Source organism: Cebidichthys violaceus, unplaced genomic scaffold (assembly GCF_023349555.1).
Source record: "Cebidichthys violaceus isolate CVI_PGR_0920_01 unplaced genomic scaffold, fCebVio1.0.p SCAF_5, whole genome shotgun sequence".
NCBI classification, from domain to species: domain Eukaryota; kingdom Metazoa; phylum Chordata; class Actinopteri; order Perciformes; family Stichaeidae; genus Cebidichthys; species Cebidichthys violaceus.
In genome coordinates, this window is record NW_027176705.1 from 3,150,728 (window position 1) to 3,175,435 (window position 24,708).

Below are 24,708 nucleotides of genomic sequence, written 5' to 3' on the forward strand. Positions count from 1 at the left end.
TGAAAGCCAATATAATATACTATTATAGATATTATAGTATTTTTTCCTGGATGATGCTTTTTTCCTCTTTTTTTTGTAAATGTTATTTTTAATTTAGCAGGATAATTGCATTGAGATATTGAATCACATTTGCAAGGGGGTCCTGGCCAAGAAGGCAGCGTAAAAGTTTCACAAGCACCACATAAAAACACAATTAACAGACTAAAAATCACATAAAAGAGACAACATACTTTAAACAAACCAGAAAATTTCATCATCCAAAGAATTGTCATTCAGTGTAAGGACAGGTTTGGCATTTGTTCTGTAAGAAAAGGGCATGAGTGTCTGTTTGTGGACACATTCTGTACAGTAGGTGTTGTTGTGTCACGTGCATACACCTTGAGTTTATTCCTGTCTTCTGCATGTGATCAAAACAGGCTTCATCTTTTCCAAGTCCATCATATCATGGCAGTGTTATCTTCCCCACTGCCAGCTTCTCTCAAACAGCAGTCTGACATCTTTATGCCCGTCCCTGGCCTGGTGGAAACCTGTCTTTCTCTGTCCTCCCTCGCTTTCCTTTTCAGGACACTGTATTTATGATGGCAGTAAACACACAAAAGCCCTCTTTTGTTATTGATTGGGTTCATTTTGATTTGGAATCACAGCAAGGACTATCATTGGGACCAGTGGGGCCCTGCAGTGTACATTTCACACAGCTCCTGCTAAATCCTGTAAGAGGGATTGGTTTCGGGAGGTCTGGCATCAGTCTTGGCTTCGCGATATGAAATCATATTAGTTTCAGCTTTTCAGAGTCACTGGGAGAATAGCCACCAACAAACAGCTGGGCACACCTTCAAAGTTTGCTTATTTAGTTATTCAGCCCGTTTATTTGATGTTTAAACTCTGCACCTGATAACACCATGAATTATTGTCCTGCAAAAGATGTTTGCAACCTCAGTAAATTGCTTTGTTCTGTGCATGCAAACAGTCCAAATTAGTGGCTGGCTACACACAAAGAGCATTGTCTAGCAATATAATGTATTTTCAATTAGGAGGCCTTGAGAGATTTAGCTTATTCTCAGGATAGGTGGCTCTTTTCTTCGATAGCTCTAGAGACCAGTAATTGATTACCATGTGTGAAATGGAAGTTAAGGACAGAGTGTGGCTGCGTCCCAGAGGACAGGAGTTTTCAAGCAGGCGTAGTGTTGGTACTGGCTCACCTCCCCCTGTACTGACAGCTTGACTTGAAAATACGTAAGCACCCGCTGACTCACTGCGTGATAAGGAACACCTATTACAGAGCCCTTTATTTCAACCCCAGTGTCAAATATCACAGTAATGACTGTGATTAAGCCATGCTGCGGTCCTGCTCCTTATGATACCAGTTTGAACGGACAGCAGCTCGCGATGACTCACACCCTCTTCAGGTTGCGTTAATATCTTCCCACTGGCTCGGACTTGGTAGCCATGCCTGTCTCCCCAGAGCCTGACAACTTGCAGCTCATTACAGACAAACTGTCCACGAGGAAACAAACTCGCTCCTCTTACCTTATTAATATTGTCAACTGTGTTTAATTTCATCGCTTACCCTCCGTGTGTGTGTTGCCGCAGTAAGTGCAACTCTCTGTCAACGGCAGAGACAGCTCAGTGACCCACACCGCAAGAGTCTGTCATATCTATAATGTATCTGTCTCGATGCTTTCACCCACTTACTCTACCAGATGAAGAGTGATGCCATTTGTAATGTCGGGTCGTTTTCCTGATGTGGTTGTTAGAGGGGTTAAGCAATCCAAACAGGGTTACACTGCTAAGAGTGTCTCAGAGTACCGTGGTTGTGTTGTGGAACCAAAACATTTAGTTCAACCAAGCTGAGGGCTACTGTTTGGAAAGGGAGTTGGAATTTAACCTATTGAATAGGTTTGCTGATGCAATACGTATGATTTAGGGAATTATTTCAACATTTTGGCAAATGTATTTATTCGCCTTCTGCCGGAGAGTTAAATGAGAAGATCGATACAACTCTCATATCTGTGCATTTGCAGGTAGTTAGCTTAGCATGACTGGAAACAGAGGAACCAACTAGCCTAGTTTAACTAGCCTAGTTTAGCCCAAAGGTAACTTCTTTAGAGGTGCTGTAATACAGACTTTGTTACCTTTAGACAGCCAGGCTAGCTGTTTCTCCTGTGTTTCCAGTGTGTGTGCTGAGCTAAGCTAACTGTCTGATGGCTAGCTTTATTTTTAGCAGAAAGATATGAGAGTGGTATTGAGATTCTTATCTAACGCTCAGCCAAAAAGCATGTAAGCCTATTTCTGAAAATGTCACAAATTATACTGTATACTCAAACAAAAATAATTTTTCAGTGAAATATCTCTATTATAATATTTGACATCCCACATATTGAATGAGTTGTTGCAGGCTGCTAAATGACATATGCAGACAGACCGATGTCCTTGAAATTCAATATTTCACCTCATCTCCATAAAGCCACGTGACATAGAGTGATGACATTGTGGGCGCGATGATGTAACTGGTTATAGTTTTGAAATATGTGCTGCTTCAGCAGAGTGATGACTTGCATCCAGAGATGAAAGTAAGTGTGTCCTGTTTTGTATTGTGTGCCACGAGAAGAATTAGTGCTGGTACTCCAAAGCAGGGAAAGAAGCTGTCAAGGTTACAGAGTAAAATAGGATTCAAGTTGTAATCCTGTACATTGTAAATCTGCCATTGATTTACAAGAATGTCCTAAATAATGTTTCTCCCAGTATTTTCTTGTTATTCATCATACGTTTCAAAGCATGGGGCAGGCAGCTTCAAAGACGGCAGATGTGTGCATCATAATGGTGTCAAAGCGTGATAAAAAGGGAGGAAAAGAGGGCAGACTCCTTTTTACAGTTGCTTCAAGGTGTCTTTGTCCTTTCCTCACCACGGGGGCTATCGAGGCCTATTGTGCAAACAACAAAATAGCAATAGTGTCAGGATCTCCCATTCTGTATGTGTCTGTATCTGACACATTAGCCGTCACATATAATACATTTGACTTATGAGCTTCTCGTTGTTTTTGAAGTAGTAGTAGTAGTAGCGGAATTGGGAATATTTTGTAAAGTGTACTGCTCACTATTACACTCTGTTGGTTTGCATGTAATTATAATCAAGCCCTGCACCAACGTTATAGTGGGCTGTTTGTAAACCTGTGACTGTGGTTACCCATGCATCCCATTGTTCTGTTGGAAGCAAACTGTCTCAAAGTCATGGAACGAGTGAAAGAGTGAAAGAGTCATTTTCTGTTTTTGTTTCTCCAGAAAACGCTTGCTTAGCATGCATGCTGTTTATAGTGGTGGCCTGGATCACATTCCCTCACACCTGGGAGCAACCTCAAACCTGTTCTGTCAGTTACTGAGCAGCTCCACAGGAGAGTTTTAGGGGTTAATGCCTAACTCAAGGACAGCTAAACAGTCGCCTGCAGCCTTGTAAATTGTTTTCTGCCATGTAAACTTTCAAAAACCAGAAAAGTATCTAATTTTCCCATCAGTTTCACTTTTCCTTGCCTCTCTCTCTCTCTCTCTCTCTCTCTCTCTCTCTCTCTCTCTCTCTCTCTCTCTCTCTCTCTCTCTCTCTCTCTCTCTTTCTCTCTTCCTCTTTCCTTTTCCTTATTTTGTTCTGTATTTATCTATTCAAGGCTAGCAGCAATTATTATTCATTTGTTGACACTTTGATTATTTTAAGATGCTTAAAAGTTTGGCAATATAGGGTTTAATCTTTTGTTTTGTCTCTCCCTTTAGTCTTTTTCAGAACTAGAATTGCTCTAAGCCCTGAGTGTAGATATCTTATGTGGAATGAGAGAATAAACGTCCTCATTTGTGCATTAGCTAGCCTTGTTTTAGCAATAATGTATTAGTTTTGTGGGAAGTGCTACCCTTGTGGGACATTGGTATGAACATATTGTCCCTGACTCCTTTCTCAGCCAGCAGCTGAGCATTTTCTCAGGCTAAATTACTTAGCTACGCACAAGTTGTGAGACTGCGATTAGCTATATTCCACTGAGAGAGAGATTTACAAAGTCATTTTTTCAGTCTGTCCAAGATATCATATTTTGAAAGTGCTGGAAGGAGACAAAGTATATTTAAGCAATAAGCCATGAGAAGCTGTACTTGACAGTGATTTTGGAACAGCTTAAAGGCATTGTTAATGACTCTTCTAAAAGACCTGTCAAAGCACAGCTCTGAGTAGCTTTTTTGCTTTTGTAAAATGACTGCAATAAAAAATGAATGTAAATGTGCCATGAATGTTATATTTTAATGTAATTTCTGCAATAAATAATCATACTTTTATAGGTTTAAGTGGTGGTTTTAGGTTACAAGGTATTTTACAAGAACGTCAAACACATTCTATCCAAATTGAGTGAAGAAACTTTTTATAATTTAAACTCAATAAATTACCATATATTCTAAAAGGAGCTGTAGGTATTGATGCAGCTGAGCCCATGATGAAAAATGGAAAAATGTTTCAGCATTTAAAAGTGTTAACATCTTTAAAATGTCTCCTTTTTATCATTTTATATCACAAAAGATCCAAGTGCTAGCTTCTGGATTGCAGTCATTTATTTGAGATATTGTTTCATATTATGTAAATGTGAAACAAGGCAACGTTATTCCCTTCCAGCTAGATGGGCACTAATTAGACTGCCCTGGCCTCAAATAAGACACTGTATCCCTGCTAGCACCAAGAGTGTTAGGGGATATTATGAATCCCACTGCATTTCTTGGCAAGACCCGCCCTATGTAGCTGGGTCAGGCAGAGCCGATTGGTTCAGGTTAAGCATCGTAGTTACGGTCAGGATAGCCCATTGGTCAGGGCATGGCACCTGAACAAATTGGCTTACCGCTACCTCGGTGAACATGGACTCCTGACCAATCCAAGCACTTGAATTCTTCACAGGGTGGGTCTCACCAAGGACAGCAGTGTGGTTAATAATAACGCTGTTAGGGGTGTTAGTCAATAGCTAAATCAGACCTCTGACCTCCCTGAAGACAACAGCTGTGTGGTTTCATCAGTCTTTTTATTTATTTGCATTTAAACTAAGCAAATTATAGTGAAATGATGTGGAGAGGTTTGTTCTTGAGATGAATGGCTAACAGGGATGAGCTGACCTTCTCCAAAATCTGAGCTTTGTCCAGCTTGAGTGCTTTGAGAATATTCATCTGTCTCTCCAGTAACCACCAAAGACTGCAGCGGAGGAAAATGAGAAACGCTGTTTTATAATGAGAGCCCAAGGCAAAGACATACAGAGATATGTCTTTTAAAAAATCTGTCATTATATATTCTCCCAGTAATACTGCAGAGGGAGAAGCATACTAAGAACTTGCGCTCTTTGAAGGCGTCCAGGCAGTTCTTTAATGTTTTGATAGAACCTGCACGGCTTTGTGATATAGGGTTAATCTTATATCCGGTCATTTTGTATTCAGATGTTATCATGTGAGCAGCAACTGTTCCTGTGGATTTGAACTATGGCTTTGTTTACTCATAAAGAAACATCGATCATTTAAATCAGGCATAATCAACATTCATTCATTCATCTTCGTCCGCTTATCCGTGATCGGGTCGCGGGGGCAACAGCTTCAGCAGGGGACCCCAAACTTCCCTTTCCCGGGCCACATCAGGCATAATCAACAATGGATGTAAAAAAAAATTGCAAGATGATAATTTGATGGCAATTTTATAACTAGACTGAGCACATTTGATACAAGGAGTAAGTGTTGATGCTGTTTAATTGTCCCATTACAGATTCATAGCAATCTAAAGAGACAAAAAGCAAACAGGAAACTCTATAACAAAAGCTAGTGCAACTAGTCGGTGTGTTCCTGACTTCAATGAACACTTAAATGGATGGTTCAAGTGTCATGTTTTAGTTCATATGGTGGGTGATATTTTTTACCCACTTTGCACTATACTGATGTAACACAGGGGTTGTTTCAGCAATAGGTGTGCACTTCACAGACTGGCTGCAGAGAGTTTCAAGCTGCAGTTTGTACTTGGTGCAATGAGCCATTGGAATGAGTGCAATGTTGTGGCTCATCTACCATGTTAGTGTGGCTCTCTTGTATAGGGACTAAATATTATTTTCTCGTCTTTATGTGTCATTGAAGTATTCTATGTGTAATGAGCCCTGGTTATGCTTTTAGCTCTGCACTTTATTTCTTAAAGTCATTTCCCACAATCAGCATGTGAATACCCACTGATAAAATAACAAAATAGGAACAGGATCCCAGTTTCAAGCTGCACAATTCATATTTTTGTTAATGAAAATAGATTGAATTAATGAATGTTATGTGAAAGGAGTTGCTCGTTGTAACAAACCCACAGAGAATTATTACCTCACTATGTAGTTTCCCCCAGCTCTACGTGGAATTTTAGCAACTTTCAGCTCATTGTTTTGGTTTTATGGCCCACAATTTTATTGTTTGGTGGAGTCTCCCCGCTTTCATCTGTGTTGTTTCCAGCAGCAGCAGCAGCAAGCAGCTGTTTTAAGCAAAAAGGCAGAGCACAATGCACGCCAAGTAGCTGGTGAACAATGATCAGCTGAGGAACAAGACGTTTCTCCCAGGAGTTGGTGGAGACCAAAACAGAACTACAAGGAGATTGAATATTGAACTTACATTTACAAAAACACAGCTGCAAGTGAATGCTCATATAAGCGTTAGGTAGCCGTTTGTCATAACAGCTTGTTTAGATGATAATAAGTCAATGTTGTGTTTACAGCTTATTGTAATGCCCCACGGGGCTAGAAAAATAATTAATCCTGCCTTAAGAGGACCTAGATGTAGCTCAGTTGAAGAATTAAGTTTTCGTTTTTTTTAGCAGGATCAATGCATACACTTTGTTTTAAATGGCTCTTTAATCCTTTCATAGCTATTTGTCCTTGTCCCTCTGCTCTCTCAGCTCCTCTACTTGGCATTATCAACTAGCCAGATAGTCTGTTTTGGTACTGATAGCTGTCACTAGTGATTCTCTCCTACACATCCTCAGCATCTCACAGGCAGCTCTTTGCTTTAAAGCTAATTAAAAATTTAGACACAACACAATGTTGTAAACCGAGTATTCTACCCAAGTTCCGCCTGCTTTGCAAAGATGGCCAAGTGAAGAAATGGAGCAACCAGAAAAAAAACAACCCCAAAGAAAATCAATAGTCCACTCTGCCTCCAACATCTTAATGCCACTCTCAGTGGAGAGGGGTGTGTGGAAGTGATGGAGTCTCTGTCAGTTACTAGACATCAGAGGAGTTTTTAATTGAGGCCCCAGTGGGGCTGGGAGGGACATGGGAGATGTTGAGAGAGAGCTAGCCCTGGCCAGTGTAAGATGAGGTGGGAAGACCGGATGTGAGACGATATTGTCGCCCACTTTCATTCTTCTCCCAGAGCAGCACTTGGCAGCATGACATGAAATTTACGTCACAGTATATTGTCAATATTGATGGTATATATTTTTCTCTTATAATTTCAATCGAATGAGATTCAAATTCAGGACACACTGGTATAGTGACAATGTATTACCTGAAGTTATGATCAATTAACTGTTAATATAGTTTACAGCAGTTGTGGAGGAGAGTTTCATACCTGGTGGAAATTAAGAGGTTATTACACTCCACAGCTGTGTGTGTGTGTGTGAGTGTGCGTGTGTGTTATGTTCGCTTCACTTCCTCAGAACAGCTGCAGCACAATTCCAGGATTTTGTTTTGGGTGAAATGTTTCCGACTCTGCTTTACATCCCATGGATCCTGTGTTTTCACCATGTCCTTCCACGTCTGACTTGTCCCATCATTAGGACAGGGACTCTGTCAACAATGCGTTGCCAGTGTTGCCAGTGCTACTTGTGCAAGAGCTGGAGCACATTTTCAAACATTGCTCACACTTGCTGACATGTTTCCACATGGTTTGCTCCTGTCTCTATTGAGCTGTCTGACTCCATTTCTTCACCCGCCCGTTTCTTAGCATGCAAGTGTGCGTTTGTTTTAGAGTAAAGGGGAAGCGTATGCCCACTGGTTAACATGCAGTAAGCTGAAGCTCGAGGTGTAATTTGATGTGACATTTCATATCCATTCTGCACCAGAACAAAAGCTGTAGCCAGATCCACATCAGGCCTCGTATATCCACCGTGAAGTTTTATTCTGGTTGTACTGCCCACCGCTACCTCAGGCCATTGTTTATATATCCCAGCACAGAGCTATTACACATTCTCACACCTCTCTGCCTGTAACGTAGCCTCTGCCTTGCTAACACGACAACCATGCAGTTGGCTCTGAGCTGTATATTCAGTTAATTAGCCAGTCTACTGGGTATGGGATTACCTTCAACTGTAAAGATGAGAAAACTCCCTCTAACCTTGCCCCTGGCATATCTGAGTAAGACTTGAAATCATTCCTTTTAAATATACCTGTGAGCTAGCTTCGCCCTCCCAGACAAATCACTGACTGTCATGCGTCGCTCTTGTTGTATACTGTAGGAATACACAAAAAGCTTCCTGGCAGTTATTGAGATTACTTCAATGATTCAGTTTCACTCATTTGTATTTAAGGCACTATGACATTTTTTGTCGTGAATTGGTAATGTCAGTCACATATCTCTCTGTGAGCATGTACGTTTTAAATAATGTGATGTATGTGTGTATAAAAATGCACACATGGTTTACTAATATAAATAAAGGGTAGCCCAATGTGCACAAGTAGTGCTTAAAGTCATCAGTGGTCCATCTTAAAGAGATACTCCAACCTGGTTTTCCAGGAACAGTGTTGTTCCTTAACTGCATTGTCTTTTGTCTCGATTGCCAGGTGATGTGGTGGTTCACTTTTACACTGTGATCTTTTGAACCTGTTTTCGCTGCTTTATCAATTTCACATCCTGAAGATATCCTTCAAACGCATATTGTAGACCCTTGTGTCTGCTTCTTTACTAAATAGCTTTTTCATTTTTCTAGATATTAGATGGTATGTATTAAGGGAGTGCAGTAAGTGCACGGTCGCTCTGCCACCTTGACCGGAGTAGCGGCACGCGGCTTAGCGAGGGGTCAATTTTAACTCGAGCTCAGTCCGACTCTGTGCTTCATTCATTGTAGCTTCTCAGTAGTGTCTGACCGTTGGATGGCAGGGAATATTCACCTAGATCGATCAGATTAAAGCTTAAAGATTAGATCCATAGCACTGCTCTATAGGCGGAGTACCTCTGGACTGTGAGCCAACTTTCCACCGAGGAAAGGTCAGTAGCAGTCTGACATGTCTGCTGAGAGACAGCTTTGGAGTTGAGAGTGACCTAATACCACAAAACCTAATTGTGATTCCAGCCCGGTCCAGCATTCACGTAGTTACCAGCTCAATGCCTGCTTGCTTGCAAACCCACAACCCAAAACTCATTCAACCGCTTGTTTTTCCCCCTTTCTTGGGTCGCTTGGTCACTCACCCGCTTACCCCATCTCTCCAACCTTCACTGACTCACTAACTCATCCTCCTTACTCTCCCGCTCGCCCCCCACCACTTCCCCCACCACCACCAGATGGCTTTTATAGTTCTCCCGCTGAGAAAAAAAAGAGGGCTGTTAGAAACTTTATTCCTATAAATGCAGAGCCATTACTCTGTTTTAATGTGCACGTCTGCACATCATACACTCGTGTTTGCCACGAGCCCATGGCGTCAAGGGAAGGGCAATAATGTCAGACAAATTGTGTAAGTAAATGGGCGCTAGGTCGTCCTAGAGACGAGCGCATTGCCTTCCTGCATGCCAATAAGACGGTGAGGTAGCATCTCCCTGAAAAGCAATTTATTGAAATGCAAAAAGAGGAGAGAAAGCTCAGAGCAAAGATGGTGACGGGACAAAAACCTGTCGCCATCCATCTCAGTTTGCCAAGTTTTGCCTCAATAAGTGAGCTTCTTGTCCTCTCCCAGAGAGGAGAGGTCTTTCCTAGAAATATTGCAATAACAGTTGGTGTGCCTGTGTGCTCACATGCTTTTCATACTGGGAGTGAATGGGCAGGATTCCGAGGTTTTGATGGACACCTTTTAAGGATGATAATAAAGGCTTGTAATTGAAACTGAAGCTGAAACAAATTCAAAGTCATTCGTTCAATGTAAGCCTAATATTCATGCTCATGTTTTCCATTCTGACTAATCCGTGTCCTCTGACACAGAGGCCATCTTCTTTCCATTAGCTCCGTTGTTATTGTTTCTGCCAATCTCTTTCCTGCGAGATTGACGGCGCTACACAGAAACTGAATAAAGAAGTTTAGATCTCCACCGTCGGCGAGCCTACTTGCACTCGCTGAGGTAGTATGCATCAATCACCTCGCCAGAGTTGGGTGAATGTGATTTAAGTGTGAGCTCCTGTTTTGTCTCACTGAGTTTTATATCTCTTTCACTTTACTGTTTCTTCCCAGTCTTACTGTATTGTCTGAATGAATGTCTTTATCTCTGCCATGTGACTCATTGTTAGAGAGATATATAAGCCTGTTTTGAGTGCTGAGCCTGGCTGTGCCTCTGGTCTCCAGGGCTGTATAGGCCCTCCAGCAGGGCTGGGCCCTGTTGCTGCTCAACCCCTGGGCTAGCCCGTGGTCCACCTCGTTCTTCTCTGATCAACACTCCTCTACTGGTCCCCCCCCCCCCCCCCCCCCCTCTCTCTTTTCCTCTATTTTCACAACCAGGCAGAATAAGGTCAGGTTGTTCATCCTGACAATGAAAGAAAAACCTAATTGACTCTTCCTCTGCTCTTCCTCATCCCTCCAGCTTGTCTACAATGAGCCTTGAGGCTCTTTTTAGCCCGAAGCCATCCTTCTGTCAAGGGACATTATTCTCCTTTGGTCACAACTTACGAGGCTAGGTTTCTTCTCGGCAGGTAAAACTGGCCTGACAGTTGGAGGGAAAGCAGCTTTGATCTCCACCGTCTTCACGTTGCAGAACCAAGATGACAGGCAAGGGAGTCTTAGGAGCACTTTATTCCACCAAAGGTGCTGGAGAGAAAACACTCAGGCTTGTAAAAATGCCTGCAAATCTTGGCTTTCACATTCACTGATGCCCAAACAATACCTAAGCTGGCCCCTTGCGAGTCCCCCTATAGTGTCTTCCAGAGACTAAGGGAGCCTCATTTCTCACTGGTGATGTGCCCTGTGTTAGAGGCTCCATATGGAGCTGGTGTTTTATCATACTCTTGCCTGCCCCCATTAAATATCTATTTTTACCTTAGCAGTCTACTGTGGCCTCCTATGATACACAAAACACCTACGGCGAAGCACCACCTATAAGAAGTAACAGTAGAGGATGCGCCCCAGGTGTGGTCGATATAACCTGTAAAACATGTTGCAAACATTAATTGAAGGTGCATTTGTAGCTACCAGTTGTACCTTTTCATAATATATCATATTTATATATACGTCTGATAGACCTCAACAACAAAATAACTGCAAGGGATGGCCACAAAAACAAATCACATTATGTGTACAATATAATAGAACATAATACAACAGAACCATTTTATAGCCTCTGGAACTGCCATAGTGTTGACTCGATGCCTCGCAGACCCAGTTTCAATAAAATCTGAACTTCTGAAAATTTGATTTTAAGTGGACTACTATATTGCATTTGCAATATATCGTGAAGGTGATCCTGTAATTGTGTCCACCTACTGGATCAGTAATGTATGAGACAGATGTGACCTTTACAATGTTATTTGTGACATTTTGCATGACCAAAATTGATTAATATACCTATGAAAAATAATCACTGTTGATTTGTGATGTGACAATATGTCTATGGGGAAGGATTCATGGGAAGTAGTGGCAGCAAACTCTAACCACTGCATGTGGCTGCAGACAGTGCTGACATGTAAATGTTACCAAGTGCAGTTTTACTGACACACACACACATCAAACATATAGAATATCATATAAACTCAATTCATAAATGAGGCACACGGTTTGAATGTGCTAAAATGTGCAGAATGTCAAGCTTTCGTGTGGTACTAAATTATACGGCAAAAAATGAAAAATGTCGTGTCATTTTATCGACACTGACATGGTTCATACATACTTGAGCCCTTATCCATTTTATGTTTACTAGTCAACTGACATTGAGTGTTGACATCAGCAAAAGTGGAAGTTAATACAGACAGGAACCCTGGTGAGCGTTTGTCATTCCCTGTCATATCATGTTGGCTCGTTATAGACACACTTTGATGTGTATTCTGATGTGTGCTACACATTCAGCGTTAGGAAGAAAACGTGTGTGTAGTGAAGTTTGGCCCGTGTGGTGCAGCTCTGAAATCTGCAGACTCTTGGTAATGTGACAGTGCAGCCCAAAGCACTCCATCCTTACCTTTGCACAGAGGGAATAGGGAAAAGGGGAGAGAAAGGATAGGTAAACAGAGCCATTAGAGACAAATCTATTTCTGAAGAAAACAAAATCACATCATCAAACAAGAGAAAAAGAAAAATATGATCCTGCAGCCCTTTGGGCCCCGGCGTAGCAATGATAGCCGACTATGGCATTTGTCTTTATCAGCCTGCCTTGAGGGAGGGAGAGTGTGGTGGGAAGGTGTGAGAATAAAAAGAGAGTGAGAAAGACGATGGAAACAAAGAGCGCAGCGTCTTCTTTACTCGTCACAAAGAGATTGACACATTTGTTATTTTTCTGAGGTGAGCAGCTTGTGTGTGATTATTCCTCTTTCATACATGTTTTGTGGTTTTGCTGTTAGTACAAAGTGGCTCTCAGATGGTCATTCTTTAAATATAACAGAGTGAAGGGCTCGGTGGACAGCGAGCCACTGCATCATCAGTCATGACTAGCCTGGGGAGGCATACGCAGCTTCATCAAAATGACAAGATTGACTTTCCAGATTTTATCCTTTCTCTGTGACATTTGGTTGTTTATTCTGCTTTGCAACAGTACCAGAGAGTCTTTATAGTGCTTTTTGTATTGTGTATTGAGAGTCTCTTTCAAAATAGATATACTGTATATATGGTTAGTAAAGTCAATCAAGATTATAATAATTGTTTGAAATGTATAACATGTAAGTATCTGTCTCCGCATCAATTGTCTCTATATAATATTGGAGGCATTCTTTTGAATCTGTTGCTGCCATTTAACCAAGTAGTAATAACAAGAATGAGAATCAGCCATGCTGGCAGCTCTGTGGGGCAGTACTTAAGCACAGCTGTGCTTTGGGCTAAATACTAATGGCATCATGCTAACATGCTAATGTTAGGCAGGTATAATATTAACTATGTCAACTATCTTAATTAAGCTTTTTCGCTTGCTAACATTTGCTAATTGTCACTGAACACCATGCATAGCTGAGGCTGATGGGAATGTCATTAGTTTGGCAACTATTTGATCATAAAACAAAGTACTGGACAATTTACAATTTTGATGATGATGCTTGATGAAAAGTTGAGGAATCACCAAAATGATTACAGTTTAGGGGGGTTGTTAAGAGTGCTGCAATCAGAAATAAGGTGGTCGATTAAGATATAAGAAAGGATCTTGAATTGATAAATATCTATTTACTGACTATTTAGAGAGGCAACTTACTAAGTGATGCCATTTTAGCGGTGCATAGAGACATTTTCTCGAGTGTTTTGCGTCATCTGATCGACCTTTCTGATCACCTTTATAGAGACCAGCGATCTGTAGTCGTATTACTTGTAGCAGTTTTTATAAATATAATTAATTAATATCAAAATGAGTTATGATTATTAATAACTCAAGTATTAGTCATAAACCCTTAAATTTGTACAAAAAGAATGATGGTACTCAGCTTCCACAATAAGACACTATTGGTTTGACTAATCAAATTTAACATAAGATTAAATTTAGGACATCATTCAATTTTGGAATAATAGGGAAAACTTCAAAATTTTATATTAATCAATTAGGGTTCAGAGATCACCCTTCAGCGCCAAAGTCCGGAGTCGAAAAGAACAAGGTTTCTTCTGACTTTTTCTGAGAAAGAAGAGTGGGAACAGCAAACCACTCCCGTCCTTACAACTATCTTGATTATTTCATTTCACCTTATTTTACAGAATTAATACTAGTTACTTAAAGTCTATTTAATTATTTCATATTTGAACGCTGGGCTATCTCAGCTGCAGAACGGTAGTAAACTGTTTCATATAAATCACTGAAAAAAACCTGATTAATTAAAGACAAACTCAATTAAACAATTCCAAAACACAGATATGCATTGTTATCATAACACAACTTCAAGCTTGCATAATTACTGTATAAAGACACACTATAGTGAGTCAGTAATGTAAGATGAGTTGTGTTTGACTACAGAACAAGATTAGAATAAATGCAAACAGAGCAGTTAAGAGTCTGTTTCTCTGAGGTAGATAAATATATATAAAATGGAAGGATTTACTAAGACTTGGACTAGCATATCAATTAAGGTACATGTTATTTTGCATCAAGTTTCTTTGAGTTGTTTAATGTCTCTGTGTCCCTCAGGAATGTAGATGCTCGTAAAACCGGAAAGGTGGGGTCATTAAACCCTGTAAGCTCAGCCTTTACAAAGGTCTTATAGTTCATAAATTCACTACAGATCAAAAGGGAAAATCGTCCGATGAAATCGGTGGTCGAGCAATCGGAGCACCCTTTAGTTATTGAGACATTTCACTCAAAACAACAAAAATGAACCTCACGTTGGGGCTGGAAGAAAAGTCAGGGGATAATCAAAGTCATTAGACTTCAAATTTTGGGGAACATGGAAATATCTGTACAGTAGTTTCATGGCAATCCATCTAATAGTAGTTGAGATATATTAGTCTGGACCTAAGTGGTGGACAGACCAGAACAGACAGCTTGGCATTGCCATCCAAAACAACAGCAGCATAAATGCTGAACTGACATTTTCTATCATTGGTAAGTGCATGTTCCTCCTCTTCCTCCCTTCTATGGCCTTTCATTAATTCTGTTTCGTGGAACAATCAGGTACATTTGCTTCTCAGCATCAGATGGACTGGATTTCCATTTGAGAATTGATCACCTCCAAAAGGACGCCTCTGTTTGCCCTTAATCTCGGCTGGCCTGTATTGTAGCCTGTCTGTATAGCTGATGCCAAGTCCTTACAGATGCTTCATCATTTCCTCTTTCCAGTGCCAGTCATTTTTCAGTCTTTTAAAAAAAAATTATTATCTGCCCAGAGCGGGCACTCTCTGAGGGAGGCCTGTTTGTGCTACAGCCAGGCTCACAGCTATTTAGTGGCTCTGCTGTTTTCTTTTCTTCTCCCTCTGTTCAGTCTGAATACCCAGGGGAAATTTGTCTGTGTCTCTGATATCTTTCTTTGTCCTGCTGACCAGTTTTCTATTCCTCCTCATCAGTTCGCAGTTTGCCAACATACTGTCACTCATTTTCATGTATAATTGACTCCAAAGTAGTTTTAGTGTTGTGCTGAAAGATATACAGTGTGCAGTAAAAAAAAAATATATATATTAAAATATCTGCATATTTGCTTCTTTATTTACCTTGTTGCTATTCCAAATATATCACTGAATATTGACATTTCCTTCCTGTTGTATACTGTTAATGATATGATAGACATTAAGAAGTCAAGAGAATATTAAAGCAAACGCATCAGAACTTCAGTCTCTTGAGCAATGCGTAACAGAAGGCAGGGGGTGGGATAGTTAGCGCCAACATCCTCTTAATGCCGGTGCCAATGCTGTTTGAGTGAAACGACAACACAGTCTTGTGCGACTGCTTAGCCATCTGCCATCTGGACTCAATTGAATGACTCAAGTGTCTTAATTGGACGCTAGTAAAGAAGCTCTTACTTCGTTCACATTAAGCAAAGGTTGTCACTCATTTCTGTTTCCTCTGACATTCTGACTGTCTTTTAAAGCCAAACGTTATACGGAGATGATTTGACGATGATGACAGAGATGTGTCATCATGTTGGGCTTCATGTTCTGCCGTCTGGATAATTCAGGATTTTTATGACAACGAACGCAAACAGCAAAATTGTCAAATGGTGAAATAATGGTGATGGAGACAGCCGTGACAGTTGTGCTCCTATTTTAGCTCTGCAAGAGTGAATAATGAGGCTCTCCCTTCTCTGCCCCCCCTCTCCCTCTGCCCTTTGCTTCAGGTCAGAACATCGCGTTCCCCCCGGTGGCTCTGTGGGTAACTGTTGGCCTGGCCGTGTGTCTGCTGGTGCTGCTAGTTGCCCTGGCTGCTGTCTGCCGCAGGAAGATCAAGGAGAGCTGCGAGGAGGCCAGGAGAGAAGGTAAAGCGAATGAAAGAGGAGAGGGGGGGGAGGGAGAGGGAGAGGTGGCTCTGCACATTCAGCACCAGTGTATAGTCTCACAACGAGTACAATTCATTGGTGATGACTCTTGAAAAAGCCATGTTCAATCCTCACAGTTAGATAAAAGCCTGTTTTTGGGTTGACTTGCCTTCATTAGGGGCAATATGAAATATGAATGTCACAGCTGTGGCAACTTTGGAGATATATGCACAAAAAATGAATTCATAAAATTATTATGTGTTAGCCTACTGTATACACATTTTAAGGGCTTGATGAATAATGGATGCTGACCTATCATGTTCTCAGGCCCTTTCAACCCTTCTCAGGGCCTTCATTAAAATGCAGAATGACTCCTTAAACTCTTCACATAGTGGTCCAGTAGATGATATGCATAATTGTGACATGTTGCCTCGATCATGTGGGAGGCACAAGCAGAGCGGGAGAGATCGAGCAGAAAGCAGTGATGAGATGTTAGCTGCTCAAGGAACATTGAGATTCCAGAGGGAGTTCTGCCTAATGCGTATGGGCAGGATCTCGAATGGTGGGACTCATATCTTCAGCAAAGAGGAACATCATTACTCGGGTCCAGTAATTAGCGTTGCGAAATAGCTGAGGATCGCCGCAAGTGCAAAGAGAAAAAGTTTTGAAATGAGATAGATAGTGCAGAGCCACCAGCTCTGCTGTAATGAGATCCGCTCAGAGTGGAGGAGACATTTAAATAAAGGTCAGCCAGTGTCTGCACCACGGCCCAGAGGTTTAAAAATAAATATGGAAGTGACACAGACTCAGAGGAAAGAGTAAATAGCTCCATGGAACATATGAAATCAAATGAAATGGAAAGAGAGAAATGTAATGCAGTTCCTCCCACAGGCATAGAGGCACCTCCACCACTAAAGGCAGGATTGATTATGTGGTCGTCCACTGTCCGCCTTATTGAAATGTTAAGTCTCATTCTGTCCCCTGCCAGCAATGCTTCAGCAGTCTTTGGTGTTTTTCAAGCACAAAGCTAAAGAGTGTGAACGCTGACTTATTCACATATCATGCAGACTCTTGTACTCCTGATAGAATGGTACTGTATGAATACAGATGTGTAGGGGCTTAAAATAGGATTGGTATGCACATATCCAGAGCTGTGGGGAGAACAGGAAGCAGGGAAGTGCAACCTAATTGTGGTTGTCTTATCTTTTAATGGCGTTCCGGTGTATGGCCAGATTGAAGTTGACTCTCTCTTCACTGTGTCTGGGTAGCGAGGGTGGAAGGGTCAGTAAGAGTGGAGAAGTGAGTAAGTCATTTTTCTTACCTGTCATAATGTATGTGGAGCACCCGAATGTGTATCATAAGAGAGCAGAGCAGCTTGTGGACTCTCAATTCCTGGGGCAGTGTTGTATCTCAACACCAGCGTGGTTCTGTGCTCTCTGAGATTTTATTTCTTTCCTCCTTCACTTCTGTCCTTCCTTACATAATTACTATGTATCTAATATATGCTTTAAGCGTCCTAGCCGGGGCTGCTGCTCCATTTCTCCAAGGCACATTTTACATTTAGATAAGCATATGATTTAATCAGACTTGCGCTTGGATATCATGTGTAGGTGACATGGGACAGATCTCCCCTGTGTGACAGATGAAAGTCATGAGGGATGTTCCCCCTCTAGGGGGTTTTGACCACAGTTGTGCACATATTTCACAGGGGTTAACCCTCAAGTTTACCGCGGACCAAATGCTGTTGATTGATCGCCTTTTGTGTGCATGCAACTCACATTAAATAGCAGACACATAGATTTATTTCACTCCCAGTCTATTGAGCAAATGCTCATAGAAGCAGACATTTATAAAAATCCCTGATCAAATTATTGGCAAAAGAAAGCGGTTTGTTCCTCGTGCCTCCTTTTTTTTTAAAAGAGCCGAATTCAATCAACAAGAGTTGATATTCAAAGGGAGAGAAAATGAATTAAAACCTCCACAGCACAAATGCTTTTGTCATCAAGCCGTATGTCTTAATATGCACAAAGGTTTTAAAAAGAAGGTTTTGCTGTTTCTAGGGTGCAAGAATAAATTAATTAGACCGACTTATCAGTGTATTTATAGTACAATAGGTTTACCAACAGGCTTTTGCTTACATTTGAAACACTCACGATGTTTCAAATCATCATGAGGAGATTCAGAGTAGGGCTGCGCCACTTCTGTGTCGAGGAGACATGGAGGCAGAAGAGAGGATGATGAGGAACAGTAACAGTCTTCTGGCTTCAGTGAGTAGCTTTCTTTCCCCTGACTCTCTCGTCTTTTATGTGGTTTGTCCGGCTTTTGTGCTGAAGCCATAACCACCCTTCTTCCTATTCCCACACATCTGAGATGCAGCCAACAGAGGCATAAAATTGTAACACTCTCAATGTACAAGGGAAGCAGTTCTCACTCCCTGCCCTGTGGATGCCCCCGTCTTCAGCCTGACTTTAAATGAGCCTCTCTCCTATCGAAGCCCTGTCCCCCAAGGTATTTCCACTGCTGCCACAGTGGTGGGACTGTTGGTCGATTTGGAGTAGTTGAATGAAGCAGTGAAGGTAAACGGGCTCACACATCTATATGAATGTTAAACCCCAGTTCTGATGTGAAGTAGTGGTTTATATCGCTTTTCTTCAAGGTGCTTTTGTGGGTTTTACTCTCAAAATGTACACATTTTCAACAAGTTAACTCTAAATGGTATTCCAGACTTTAAGTTCAAAGTTGGCAACAAAATATGAAATTGTCTGCAGAGGAAAAAATTCTTCTCTGATATTGTCTTGTAATAATATGTGGATGTATCCTGTGGACTATAGTAATATGTAATTATATAAAATCTGATTTTTAAAATACAACATGGCTAACGCAGAAAGAAAAAATGTTGAATGTGGTTTGGGTCGACTTATGCATACTGTGTACAGCCTGTACAGTCAGCATGTTCTGCTGCTGTAATTATAAGGATTATAGTCTCTGCTGTCAAAGAAGATCAGGCAAACGTATAGGAATATAAACAAGGATTGTGTAGCCTTGACATTTAATTTGGTTCAATTATCAGTTTAATCTCATGTATCAGACACTAAGTATTGGATCTCGAGCCCAATTGCTGTGAAAATCTTGTCAAAGAATTAATATCAGTCGCTTGGATACCCTGTCTCAGACCTATTTTTAGCCCATATGTATGTGCGCACATGCACCCCACGTGTGTAAGTGTGACGGCCATCACTGGGTCGCCTCCCTAACTCTGTTGACAGTGGGTTTTCAGAGAGCCAGCAGCTAAAGCCTAATATGATTACTGTCTTTGCGAAAAGGCTGGATAGGAGGTTAAGGTGTGTGTGTGTGTGTGTGTGTGTGTGTGTGTGTGTGTGTGTGTGTGTGTGTGTGTGTGTGTGTGTGTGTGTGTGTGTGTGTGTGTGTGTGTGTGTGTGCGTGTGTGATATGTGGCATTTTGTGGAGCTTCGTCGTCATATAGCTCTTTCACCACAGCTTGTCCTTTTAGCTGTGAAGGATCAGCTCACCATAGGCTTGTGATGAAGTGCCTGCATTGCCTGCCTGCCTTTGTACTGTGACTCCCACTGATAATTGCTCCTCTGTCTCCCCACAGCTGAAGAGGCCAAGGAACTGGAAGAAGAGGAGTCAAAGACAGGTCAGCCAATCCACACCTGGTCAAGCTCAGCCTCCGCGTGTATCAGGGGCCTGCTGTATGTTTTTGCTAGCTCTGCTGCGCGGGTGTTCTTGTGGCAAATTCTGGTCAGCAAGCAGTTGAAACTCCACTCGTTAAAGTTCCACGTCCTTTAGCTAAAACCGTTATTGAAATACTAAAATACATTTTGGTTTCAGCACTCTGAGCAGTGTAATGATGCAAGGCTGTAAACACTGTCAGGAACAGGCAACAGTGCGTTTTATCCACTGGAGCGTGGATCAAGTGTGCAGGAACACCCGACCGAGCCTGTAAACAGGTCAATTAACTGTACACATGCAAAATCTCACGCTTGATCCAGAATTAAATTTTTTTTTATATATATATTAAAAAAAAATGTATTCGATACAGTTTATCCTGTCTTCTTTAAAAAGAAGTCCAGGTTGCAGGATGGTAGGGACCCAACAGAACAAGTAACTGAATGTTATGTTTGTTTAAGTGTGAAGGAACTCTGATGAAGAATGTGTGCACGTGAGAAATGCGACCAGCTCCAGGCTCTGGATCCATTCAACACAGCAACCCAGTGGCATAACTCTTCCTTTGTGTGTGTGTGTGTGTGTGTGTGTGTGTGTGTGTGTGTGTGTGTGTGTGTGTGTGTGTGTGTGTGTGTGTTTAAGGCAGAGCAAGAGAGACAGGCGCACTAATTTAGTGATGCCAACAAGCTGTTTTACATTATAGGTTCCCCCAAAGCTACAGCTATAACAGTGAAATCTATCTTGTCTATAAATTTAATGGTAACAAGTTCCAAGTTTCACAAAATGCCAGCAATAATGCTGCCGTGTCCTGCACTCAAATGATCCTGTTTACCAAGCCCAATTGATTTTGCACTGAGTCCTGACTAAAATGTGTTATGCATATTATTGTCACAAGTTTCTTTTTTGGGATTGTTATGTGGAACCATCCAGCAGAATGGACAAACAACCCCTGTGACAGTTCTTGCACCACTTAATGCTACACAGAGTTTGGCAAGTGCCTTTTCTTTCTAAACTAACTAGTTGGATTCACTCAGCAAAGGCAATGCCCAGAAGGAGCTATATAGAATAGACTGTTCAAAGTCGAGCATTTAGGAAAACGGATGAAAATGTCTAAGAGTATACAGCCATACTGTGAGACTGAACTAAACCAGAGTGGTGCTTCCAGCTAAATGTTCATGTCATGCTGCATGCTGACATTCTCACAATGACAGGTATGATCAGAGAGATTTCAGGAGATTGCTATAGCTTTAAAAGAAGTTAGTTTTTCTTTCATTCCTCATCTTTTGCTTTCCATAATGCTGGTGTGCTTCCTTCTCTGTGTTGAGAGTGACGTGATACTTTGCTTACTGTGACCCTATGAGCCCAGAATTAATTTTGCTATTAGCAAGCAGGGCAAGCTTCTTCTGCCTGCCCAGCCTCAGTGACTGCCCCTCACAGTCCTGAGCAGTTCTCCCTCAAGCGTTAATGTCATTAGAGTTATTCATTTGACTCCTTCTATAGTCTGATTGAATTATTTAGCCTTTCTGTGAACGGTAAAGTTAATACCATGCGATTTTAATAAGCTGAGAGGTGAAGGAGAGTCTCTGAGTGAAGGGGGACAATGACTTTCACTCTCTAATGCCTCTCTCATGAATGTTTCAGAGAGATCTGTGCAGCCAGGAGTGGGGTCAGCCATCCCACACACACTGGTGAGACTTGTGCTGCATTTCCACTGCATACTATGGCACAGCTCTACTCAACTGGAACTTACTTGGAACCGCTTTTTTTTCGATGTTCCATTAGCAAAAGTTGTGGATAGTACCTGGTGTGTTTTTTTGTGTTATCACCTCCTCGGTCGTGGTTCTCCGTTTTCGGTTGTGTTTGAGCTGAGCCGATACAAGAAGGTGGAGTGAAAACACTGCAAACCACTGATTGGTTAGAGAGACTCATCTCTAGCGCAGCATGGGACATCCTGTACAAACCCGCCATTTTTAAATAGCCAAGCAACTATCAATAGTGACTGTAATTTTTTGTATTCATTCGAACCAGTTTTTCGAGAATGTAATGCAAAACGCAAAAAGTTCAGACGGTCCTCTGTTTTGCCGCCGACGAAGGGAAACAGTGAATGTTGCGTTGACGATGACGTCACCGCTGAATCCCGCCTACGTTGATGGGGTACTACCCGCAGTGGAACATGAAATAGACAAAAAGGACCTGGTACCAGTTGAGTCAAGCCAAACCATGCAATGGAAGCAAGGCATAAATACTTCAGCTTTTGTTAAAGGGGCAGAGCATCAGAGAATAATGCTAGGAGACTGTAGTATGCCTGTGCTCCAGCGAGAAGGCAACCACCTTTGCTCCCGCCGCCTCTCGTCTTCGTCCATGCAGCTGGTTGATCCAGGTGGACGTTGTGGGCGGTGAGCTGCTGAAATCAAACTAGTGATTCTGCCTTCTGTAGTGTAAGCACTACAGACAGGAAGCTTTGTTTTGCCATCTGGCTTCAATTCACTGACAAAGGCAGAGGTTCCTGCACGAGACAAAGGAGCTGAAATGAGTCCCACTTTAATAAACCCAGGATGATGGGGAGCCACGTTTGTGTGTTATCTTAATGAGCTGTCCAAAGGAGAGCGGGCCTCCCCTTTCAAAGCCAGCCTGATTTGAACAATAACTAGTGATAACTAGGGACCTGGGCTCATTCATTTGCAATTGGGTAGGAACCTTGTGTTGCCTTTACAGCGGAGGCAAATAATGTTGAACAAACAGTGGAGCTCAAACTCTGGATTTATTTGCAGGTGCTAAAGCCAAGAGCAACCCCTTCACACACACTGACAGGTCTACACATGCAAAGGGAGACACACAGAAAGAAGCACTGTTACACCAGGCAGCTACTTCCAGGTCTGAAAAATGAAGACTATACGGAATTGTCTTAAACTTGCATTCTTTCTAATAGCGAGCAGTGGGCAACTCAGCTGGTTGTAAAAAGAAGTATGATCGTAAACATAAGTTTATGGTGTCAATTGCTAGTTTCAAGTCTTTGATACATATTCATTTTGTAAGTAATTGTTCAATTTAGAGTAAAATTGAAGCAGGTATGCTTTAAGGCGTGGCTAACGTTTGATTGACATATTGTCTGTTTTTTTTCCATCTTATCACTTTATCCCTTTCTCAGTGTTTTTTCAGTTCATGAAAGTTAATTGTACCCTACTTGGTTGCCTTACAAATGTCTTATTTAGCATTGGGTTTGTACTTAGCTAAAACCCTCTTGTGTCACTTGGTTGCAAAAAGCCAATATGGCGATATACAGTCTATGTGCTATACACTAATCTACATCCACATGCAGGGATGTGCAGTGTGTACAGTTCTTGCTGGCTTCATCCCTCACCTACCCACCTTCTGTCTGAAATGTGTCCAATAATCTGAGCATGAGGGGGCTGCAGTCACTAGTGCAGCACCTCCTGTTAGAAGCTGGCTTTAGTTTGTGTGCACTAGCCCCTGTCTCCCTAAATCCTAGACTCCAAGGAGTCAGGCCTTAGCAACAAGGCCCTGGAAGAGAGGGTTAGTCAGTGACCCAGTTCTTTCATAGACAAAGAATTGTCTGAAAGGACAATTTGACACGCGCTCTGAAAAGGGAGCTTCACGCGAAAAAACAGTTTTCTTAACCCTTCTTAACTGGAGCAAAGTCCCATGAAGGTGGAAGGTTAGGGAATGTCAGGCCGTATAAAGCTTGATAGCACGAGGAAGCCACTCTCTTTACCATATTCCGGTTCCTTCATGCAAAGGCCACCACTGAAAGATGGATGACTGTTGCTAAATCATATTAAAGCTTCGAGCCCAGTAGCTCATTGTCCTAAATGATTTGAAGAAGCTAGCTTGCTAAAGCTGTGAAAAGGTGACTCTTGAGCAGACAGCCAGAAACAACGACCGCTGTACCAGAGTCAAAGTCACCTCTGTGCTTATTATATCCCACTCTCTGTCCTGTCTATTGAGTTATTCACATTGTAATGGAAATACAGCACCTTAATGTGTGAGGAACATAATATTCACTCTATGTCTCTCATGGGAATCAAAGTGTCGCATCTTGTGTGAATGAAGTACCGTATTAAATATTTCCGCACAGAGTACGGCGGTTATGTTGGGCGTCTGTGGCTCAGTGGTAGCGTCATCCTTCAATCAGAGGGTCGGCGGTTCAATACTTGTCCATTTCGATGTGTCCTTGGTCAAGACACTTAACCCCAAATTTCTCCCGTAGGCAGTGTATCAACAGTTAGACAGTTCTGATGGGCAGGTGGCACCTTTCATGGTAGCCCCTGCCATCAGTGTACGAATGGGTGTGAATGACATTTAGTGGTTATAATTTAATTATAGTATGTCCATTTATCCATAAAAACGGTATGGTAGGGAATTGGATAATTGTAGGCAACCAGTAACAACTAAATAAATTAATTTAATGGATTTGTTTTTGCCAAACATGGTTGTTTTTGACCAATAGTAGCGCTATGTAGCAATGATTTTACAAGCGGGTCCCGTTTTTTCATTTGTGGGCGACTCAATTTGCATCCTGCAGCTTTTATACTAGTCCACTGGCAGTTGGTGGTAATGTGCCGTAATAGTTTCTCGCAAAACATGGTATGCCAAAAATGTCAGGATGTCCTGTACTGCATCTGGTCACATTTTGCAACATGCCAGCCAGCATGCTTTTGTGGCTGTTCTGACCCACAATCCTCTGTGTAGCGGATATATGAGCAAGAGAGTCAAAGTTCGAGGTGCAATGTTATGGAGAAGTAGTTTGTCCCAATTGAATGCAAT

General features: G+C 41.7%; 1 protein-coding gene across 1 annotated transcript in view; it reads left to right on the forward strand.

The window, feature by feature from the left end:
- The window catches only part of cd276 (CD276 molecule), a 64,764-nt gene that overhangs the window by 25,555 nt on the left and 14,501 nt on the right, over positions 1 to 24,708 (forward strand). The window contains exons 5-6 of the mRNA XM_068731073.1: positions 16,099 to 16,236; positions 19,853 to 19,894. Of these exons, the coding sequence (XP_068587174.1) occupies positions 16,099 to 16,236; positions 19,853 to 19,894 (180 nt within the window). The remainder of the gene's footprint in view (positions 1 to 16,098; positions 16,237 to 19,852; positions 19,895 to 24,708) is intronic.